The following is an 8,701-nucleotide window of genomic DNA, read 5'->3' as shown; positions in this document are numbered from 1 at the left end:
GAGATGTGTTCTTCTCCCTAGAGAAGAACCAGTCTGCAGAGCTTCCCAACCTTCCCAATGTCTGCAATACACAGAAAATTAGAACATGTGTCTGGCTTAGTGGGGAGAAAGTCAAAGCTGCCACTGCCAGAGGTGACCCTCTTGGAGCTCCATCTACCCGGCAATTTGGGTAATCAGTTCCTCAGAGGAGCCTTTCGTGTATCACCTACTCATGTCCTGTCCTTGCCTCATGAAGAGAATTTCTCTGAGGCCCTGGCCTTTGGAAGACATTAGAAATCTCCAAAGAGAAGAGAATGACCAAGACATTTAGTGAGTCAGAAATCAGAGCTTTATTATAATATGAGGTGAAGGAGGAAAAGAAGGCTTCCATCTGGGGTGCTCCATCAAGCACAAAGTTCTTCCAGGGAAGCCTCATGAGTCTTTGTGGTCCCTGTCCACCCATGAGTGGAATGAAAGGAAGTGGAAATAGTTAAGCATCAGGCTGTAGCAGGTTTTTGACCATTCAGTCCCAAGAGCTCTTCTGTAGCCCAGGTCAGCAGCAGCCCCCAGAGCTGTGGCAGCAGCCAGAGCCCCCAAAAGGTTCACTCTCACAGCAATCAGGGCTCTGATGCCGGCGCCGGTGGAAGAGACAGGGCCTGTGGTGGCTCAGGCAGCAGCCACCAGCCCCAGAGCTGCAGCAGCCCCCAGAGCTGGGACCACAGCAGCCCCCAGAGCTTGGACCACAGCAGGAAGAGACTGCAGAGGAACATGGAGCTGGGCACTGTGGTGGGCATTTGGGGGGACACTTAGGTGAACATTTTGGGATACACTTGGGAGGACACTTGGGAGGGGGCTGGCACTGCTGCTGGTTTTGCTGGCAAGACATGCTGGCAGGAGTTTAGTCAACCTAAAAGATAATAATGAAACTCTTTAAATATTTCAAACCAAAGGTCATAGTTATACCTCCTCTAAAATCAATGCATGTGTAGAAGAAGAATTATATTTAGATAATACAGTAACATCAGTAACCTGAAAGAAACAACTTGAATCTTTCTTCCAGATAAAAGTACATAGATTAAAAAATCAACAGAATGAGCTTCGTATTCTTCCTTTCAGAGGGAAACTGGGATTGCTCTATCTTCACAAGCCTGAATAGAGTATTCACAGCTCCATGAAGTACCTGTTCTCTTAATACAAGCCCCAGTGCCCAGATGGGTGTTGTAGACACACCAGGGATCCTCTGGAAAATGTTTAGCCATGAAAACTCCAGGTAAAAGGGCCTGGCCTGAAGCATTTGACAATTTCCATGGTGCAAATCTGCCCAAGATGGCCAACATGAAGTCACTGAAGACAGAGTTGGGAAAGATGGGCACAGTTAGCTATTCCCTTCTATGTGAGCTCCAGCAAGTCCCAGAACTTCTAGAGATTTGAGGCAAACTGAGTCCTATTCCTGCTCAGTATGGCAGAACACAAGCGCACAACTGTCTTTCTCCAGCCTACCTCCATCCTCTCCATCCCTCTGCCTTGCTAATACCCCTCTGGTATCCCAGGTTGCCACTCACCCTGGTCACAGGCAAGAGCACAGACACGTCCCTGGGGAATCAGAGCAGATGAAGTGCTGAAGCTGGATGTGTCTTTTATAGGACCCAGACTTGGCTCTGGGAAGAGCAGGAGGTGGCTCTTGCACAACCAGGCACGTGCTGGGTCATTCCTGACATTCTCCTGCCTCCTAGTCCTTGCACCCAAAGAGGCCTCGGGAGCTTCTAGGACTCCTCTATGGGGCTGTGGTCTAGAGAGGCTTTAGCCAGTAACAGCCTCCAGCAGGTGGGAGCCCTAAAGAGTTAACTTAGGGAACCCAAGGCACCCATGCCTGGACATGGTTCTGTTCCTTGCATCTTTTGTATTCGTGTCCTCTGAGGTTACATCAGCTCTGAGCCACAGCTTTCCCTGACCTTGTGGAAATGTCCCAGTATGACTCCCTCCACCCTGAGCAGTTTCTCTTCCATGTCCTGCTGTGGATCCAGCCATCCCAGGGGGCTTCTACAGCCTTGGCTCTTTCTAGGCATCCCTCCCTTGCCTAGGCCCTCAGCCCTTCCTCCTGGCCTCTGAGTTTCTGCTTTTCCTCCGACTCATCATGACAAGCTGTTCACTGAATTAAATCTGAGTTGATTCTGTCACCTACAGCAAGGAGAATGATGTGAGAATAAGCAATTCCCTCTAAAATCTAAAAGTTTCCTTTAGTCGAAGGAATTGTATTGAATCCATTACTGGAATCAGGAAACTTGCATATGATAACTGGGTAACCTATAGAAGTAGGTAGAACAGTTATCAACAATTGCTAGAGTGTCGTTATGATACTCACTATGAGTATCAGTTCTCATATGTAATGGCTGTTATAAACCAGATATACCTATCTCACTGAGCTGTTTTGAATATTAAATAAGAAGTAAGAAAAAGCTTGGTACAACACTATATGCCTGATAGACCCTTAATAAATATGTGTTTCAAAGAAAACTAATGCCATATATTGGGTACTTGCCCAGGTCTTATGTGTCATTAATTGTTCATATACAGCCCTTACCCTCAGAGGGTTTAATTCAATCAGACACTGAGATTATTTGAATGGGGCTCCTATGGAGAGGGAACTCCTTTCCTACCAGGAAGTACAGGGTCAGCCAGGGGTCTAGTTATTCAGAGTTCTGATTCTGGGTTGCACTAGACAGTTACCCATTCATTTATTCATTTAGTTTAAACAGATACATTGAGGGTGAACCTTGAAAACATCACACTAAGTGAAAGAAGCCAGTCACAAAAGACTGCATATTGTATGATGTTACTTATATGAAATGTGTAGAGTAGGCAAATCTCTGGAAATAGAAAGGGGATGAGGCTTTAACCAGTTACAGCCTCTCCCAGGCTGGACCCCTGAAGAGCTGACTCAGGGCATCCGAGGAACAAGAGACTGGACAAGATTGTGTTCCCTGTATCTCCTTTTATGTTTATGCCTGTTCCCTGAGAAATATCAGTGGCTTCCAGGTGCTTTAGCAGGCTGGGAGAAATTGGGAAATTACTGCCAATGGATACAGGATTTCTTTGTGAAGTAATGAAAATGTTCTAAAATTGTGGTGGTGATCGTCCAACTCTATGAATATACTGAAAACCATTGAATTTATACTGTAAACAAATGAACTATACAATATGTGAATTACGTCTCAATAAAGGTGTTAAAATTAGAATTGAAAAAAATATTCACACCTCTGATTAAAACAGAAAAAGACCGCGCCTTCACATTGCCTAATGCCTACTTAGTAGTGGAGGGGAGGATGCAGAGAAAGCATAGTTTCCCATTGTCAGCTTCTAACTGAGGGATTCTGTTCTCCTAGTTATCCAATCCTATTATCAGATCGGATTCTTGCTCTCAGGGAGCTTTTACCTGAAGGATAAAGTAAGTCAACAGTGTGACCAGAACAGTGAATTCAAAAGGCAGTCTTTGAAAGCCTACAACATTCTTGGATCATGTATTTCCAAACATACGGATATAGAGGTGAATAATATGTAGCCCATGACCTCAAGGACTGCAGAATTTTGGCCTTTTTGAAGATGACTGCAGACAAACATGGGTCCAAAGAAGATGACGTTTGGGGACTGAACCTCCTGAGTCACTATTTCCCAATGTGTTTAAAAGATGTTAGTTCATTCCACTGTCTTCATGGTGATATCACCCACAGCTTCCTCATACTCTTTGACAAAGATATTTGTAACAATGTTGTAAGTGAGGAAGTAGGGGAGGCAAGCCTGTGTGTGTGTGTGCGTGTGTGTGCACTGTATGTGTGTATGCTGTATTCATAGAAAAGTGTAGGTGAAACAAACATGCACATACATGAGCCTCTGTATTGAGTAGTTGAATAAGCGATGGAAGAGTTAATGGGATCTGATCCCCTGGGAAACCAGAATTGGGAGATAAGCAGGTCTTTAACATGTCCCCTTTGTCCCTTTATAACTCAGAAAATGTTGAGAATTGGTTCACAAGTCAGTGAAAAAACACCTGCCTGCAAGTATTCTTGCTTCTGTCTCCACAGTCCTCACACCATCATAGGTGGTCCCTCTGAGCCAGGAGACCCTGTGTCAAGTTGCCCATGTCCTTTTAGGGACCAGCCAAACCATTGCCACATGAATGTTGGCAGGATCAATGCATGATTGCAAGACCTCATGAAGGAGCACATAGGTGTCATGAGAAGAATGGCCTGGGGGTGATTTCAGATATTTCATCTGAAGTTCACCTCATCTGAAAAGTCAGTATCCTGCAGGCTGCTCTCTCCATGTAGTTCCTTGATTTGTCTCCCTGGGAACTTAAACTCCATATATTCCAGAAAATTATTCACCACGAAATGCTGGAACTTTATTTTAGCCACAGTACAAGAAAAAGCCTTACCATGTATCTTGATGTATCTCACCTTATTTAATAGATTCACTAGTCCAAATTTTCCCTTTACTATACCTTTGTAGCCCTTTTGATCTTCTTGTCGATACTGTCTGGCACTGTCTGGTTTGGGCCTGTTTTCACTCCCAAAAGAGTAAGTGTGGAGATAAGGGTTTATTTAACTATAATTTCCAAAAAGTTAAAAGTATATTTATATATGTTAATATATAGCAGACATATATCAAAGATTTGTTTCACTCGCTAATAAGGGAACCAGCATGATGGTAATGCTAGTTCAAAGAATTGGAGATAACAAAGTATACACAGTCAGAGGAAAAAATTCTAAAACAAGATTGCAAATTTAGATACATACTGGTTACAGTTTTAAAAGGCAATGAAACCATGAGGTTATAAATCTTCTGTAAGTACAATCTAGCTTTACAGAGTCTGGGCCTTAATTAACACCAAATATAGTAAGTAAAATCATCCCACCAATTTTTTTTTTAAAAAAAACCTAGAGTCTTATAAATCTTAGGCAAGGTTGTTAGTTACTAGGAAGAAGTGAAAATTTAAAAGAGTGATCAGAAATCACCTTTTGGCTTAATTTTAAGTTCTGGACAATTTTATCCCCTAATTTTTAACAAGAGATGATTTCACAGCAAAGTGGGGCTTCAGAACCCAGGTCCAGGATGGCTCCTTGCTGAAGTCACATTTGGCGATACACATTAGAGGGGCATGAACTCCAGGCAGGGAACTGTTGTAGAATTCACGTGTCGTGGTCCTGCCAGAACTGGGACTCATTTCAGATCTTGATATTAGCATAACTTTTAAGAGATTTCCTAACACTGCCCTGCATCTGTTTTGCCTCATCTGGGACCTGCCATTTTCCTTAGCTGGTTGCTAGAGTGAGTTTACCACTGGGGGCCATTGAACTGGCTCTTGACAGAACCATATGGGAGTCTAAAGAGCAACACCAGGAGTATGGAATACGAGAGGAGAAGAAGGCCCCGCGATAGGGAGCAGGACAGCAGAGGGGTGTTCTGGGCAAGCAAGAATGGCTCATCTAGTATCTACATACATATTTATATGACCTAAAGAAGATGGGTTTTATACTTATCTTAATTCATCAATTCCATGATACACTCTTCTTACATTTGTTAACAGCCCTTAAATCAGCATATAGCATATGATTGGTGGCATGTAATAGTTGAATTTGCAACATTTCTCTCCTTCCTTATGGTGCATGAAATAAGGGTGCCCCTTACAACTGATACCCTCTTAAAGCTCATGAAGTACAGTAGGTAGGAATTGGGTCTGTAGATATGAAATGAAATGATGAGAAACAGAAATTGACATTGATTTAGCATTAGTTCTGTTTTCAGGAATGTCACTTCTAACACTTTTGACTTGGGGTAATATGTTTCTTTACAGGTACTAATTAGATACTAATGTATTTTATAAACTGTCTGCCAGCACACCGTGAATAGGTTTAAAAGGGTAAAATTATTCCCGTCCTGGCTCTAATTTATCTGACTTACTATTTAATTCACTTTCAAACTCAGATACGTTGACAAAACACCACCAGCAACGCCAATGCCTTTGAAGGGCCCTCCACAGTGCCACTCCAGTGCCCACCCCATGTTCACCTCCAGTTCTTCCTGTGTGACTGACCCCTGCATGGGAAGCAGCTCCAGCTACTGTGCAATGTCAGCAGCCTTGTTTGTGCTGTACTGACTATACCTCTGTGGAATCAAAGTGCAAAGTGCAAAGACCAAGGGCCTCCCCAGCTGAATGCTGTGCTCCCTCTCTCCAGTCCTCCTAGTTTTATGCAATATCTATGCACTTACTTCCCAATCAAAACCAAGACAGAACCCATCGTTTTTCATGACCCAGACAGCACTATTTATAGACTACTATGGGATAAACCTATGTTAATTACATATGATCACTACACACACACACCAACACCCTCACTGCCTATGTCCATTTATATCCAGTATTTCTATCTTTTTAATCACTGGAATTAGAAGAATTTCAGTGTTAGATGAATAGGTCACATTAATTAAATATTATAATTGTAATCACTGCATATCTATGCCTTGGGATTTCCCGGAGCAAGGAACTATTTTCAAAGATTCTGTGCTGAGCAAATTAGGTAATCATTAAGCCGGTCTTACAAGAGTAAATGAGAGAAGGATATGATCAGGTGAATTAAAAAAAAACGGAACATCTCTAAAGAGAAAACAATTTGAGGATTTCCTGGACTGTCCTCCATTAGTAAGTTCAAAAATCAGAGTTCATTAATTCACTCTCACATACACTCAGCAAGCATTGTTTACTATGTGGTCAACTCTGGAGATACAACATGATATGAAAGAAATATAATCTCTCCCCACTGTGACTATGTTTCAATGTAGAGACAGAAGCTTGACAAATAAAATATATAATTACTAATTGTAAATCATTCTCAACTTATGATGGTTCAACTTAGGATTTTTCAACTTTATTATTTCGGTAGAAATTATACTTGGGATTTTGATTTTTGATATTTTCCAAAGCTAGCAATACATCCTATGAATGAAAGTCTGTGTTGATGCCTGGCACGCTGCTGCAGCTCCCAGTCAGCTATGGGGTTGCAAGAGTAAACAGTCAATACTCTACGGTGTACGCTGTTGCCAGATGATCTTGCTCAGCTGTTGGCTAATGTAAGTGTTCTAAGCCTGTTTAAGGAAGGCTAGGCTAAGCTATGATGTTTGGTAAGTTAGTTATATTAAGTGTGTTTTTGGCTTAGGATATTTTCAACTTGCCATAGGTTTATCTGGACATAAACCCATCATAAGTTGAGGAACATCTGTATAGACATTCAGGTGAGTGGAACTATCCCATTGCAGGTTTTCAAATGTTGCTAGGAATTCCCATTGAGACCTAACCTTATTTCTGAAGGCCTTTCCTGACTGACTATTCTGGAGGTCCAACAGAGATGGGTGCTAAGATTGCTTAATAGCTCTCCACCACATCAATCAGAAGGGTCTGTAGGCTGGAGAAACTGTAAGCTGGGTGTCTTTGAGACATCCTCACCCTGAGGCTGTAAGAGTGAACAGGACGAGGAAGAACCACATAGGCATCCTCTCCAGATCACTGCACATTTGGAAATGGGCTTCTATTTTGATGTGTGGATGTCAAGAGGGCTTAATTCAATTAGCTTTACCTGTGCATGAGAAGGAACAAAGAATCAGAGCAGGGGATAATGTGCTTCCTTCATTTGGACTCGGGGAAACCATGGCATTCCTCTGCAGAAATCCTCTTTTATGTAACAGCTAGCTCAGCCACAGAGACTGAGCACAAAATTATACATTTATCTCATATTTTATCATAAGAGCATTTAGGAAACAATGTCTTTTTATATGCAAAGACGTTTTCTTTCATAGTCACCTAAAAGACAATTATTTAAAGGAATATTTTGAACATATTATAGTAATATTTTCCCTGATACACCATTATATCCTTAATTTATTTATTTCAACAGTGTGTCCATATTTTACGTTATTTATTTCATCTTATTTTATTTATTAAAAAAGCATTTATGTATTTTTAAAAGTTAATTTCTTTATGTTGGAGGGTTGATTTTTCTTGTATTCTTCCAAAGTTAGGAAACTTAGCTATGTATTCAGGAAGAAGAAATGGGAATTAGTAAGTAGATGGAAACATAAAATATTTAAAAATAGAAGCAAGGAAACTTGAAAATATTTATTGTAGCAAAGCAGCTCGTTCAGAGCAATCACATCCAAACTTCAAGAGAGCAAATTTTGAGCCCAGCCCCAAGTCACTGTGCCAATGGCTGCTTCTGAGACACAGCCCAGGCATAGCAATGCTCCAAGGCAAGAGCTCTTGAGGGGATGAAAGGCACTGATGAACGAGATGCATGAGACTGGTGCAGGTCATTGGTGTTTCAGTTACTCAGGTGATGCTCAAAGTCCTGGTAGCAGCAGCCCCAAAGCAATAGCTGGAGCCCTGATGCCATCATCAGCTGAGACCACAGCAGCCCCAGAGCTAGGCCGACAGCAGGAAGAGACTTGAACAGGGCACCTTAGGAGGGCCCTTAGGGGGACACTTTGGGGGGCACTTAGTAGTGGGCCCTTTAAGAGGAGGCTGGCACAGCTGCTGGGTTTGCTGGCAGGACATCTTTGTGGGAATTCAGTCAACCTAAAAGCCAATACAGGTGTTTTATAGACTTGTTAAATCTTAGATCATTGTTTCCTCCTTTGGAATCTACCCTGGGGCTGCTGATATATTGAACAAATC

At 42.1% G+C, this 8,701-nt stretch overlaps 1 protein-coding gene across 2 annotated transcripts in view; it reads right to left on the bottom strand.

Annotated features, from left to right (window-relative positions):
* Positions 1–311: 311 nt before the first annotated feature.
* LOC134734321 (late cornified envelope protein 2D-like) overlaps positions 312–8,701 on the bottom strand; it is a 127,026-nt gene continuing 118,636 nt past the window's right edge. Inside the window, exons 1-2 of one of the 2 annotated variants that reach the window (XM_063626379.1) lie at positions 1,542–1,591; positions 312–886 (exon numbers count right to left, since the gene is read on the bottom strand). In XM_063626379.1, the coding sequence (XP_063482449.1) occupies positions 533–865 (333 nt within the window). In that variant the 5' untranslated portion in view covers positions 866–886; positions 1,542–1,591 and the 3' untranslated portion in view covers positions 312–532. Of the gene's footprint in view, positions 887–1,541; positions 1,592–8,701 lie in introns of those variants that run through there. The other variant, XM_063626378.1, reaches the window with a different exon arrangement.

This window comes from Symphalangus syndactylus, chromosome 12 (assembly GCF_028878055.3).
Source record: "Symphalangus syndactylus isolate Jambi chromosome 12, NHGRI_mSymSyn1-v2.1_pri, whole genome shotgun sequence".
In the NCBI taxonomy this organism is placed as follows: domain Eukaryota; kingdom Metazoa; phylum Chordata; class Mammalia; order Primates; family Hylobatidae; genus Symphalangus; species Symphalangus syndactylus.
The sequence above is the reverse complement of the archived record's forward strand: the minus strand, read 5'-3'. Positions and strand labels throughout refer to the sequence as shown.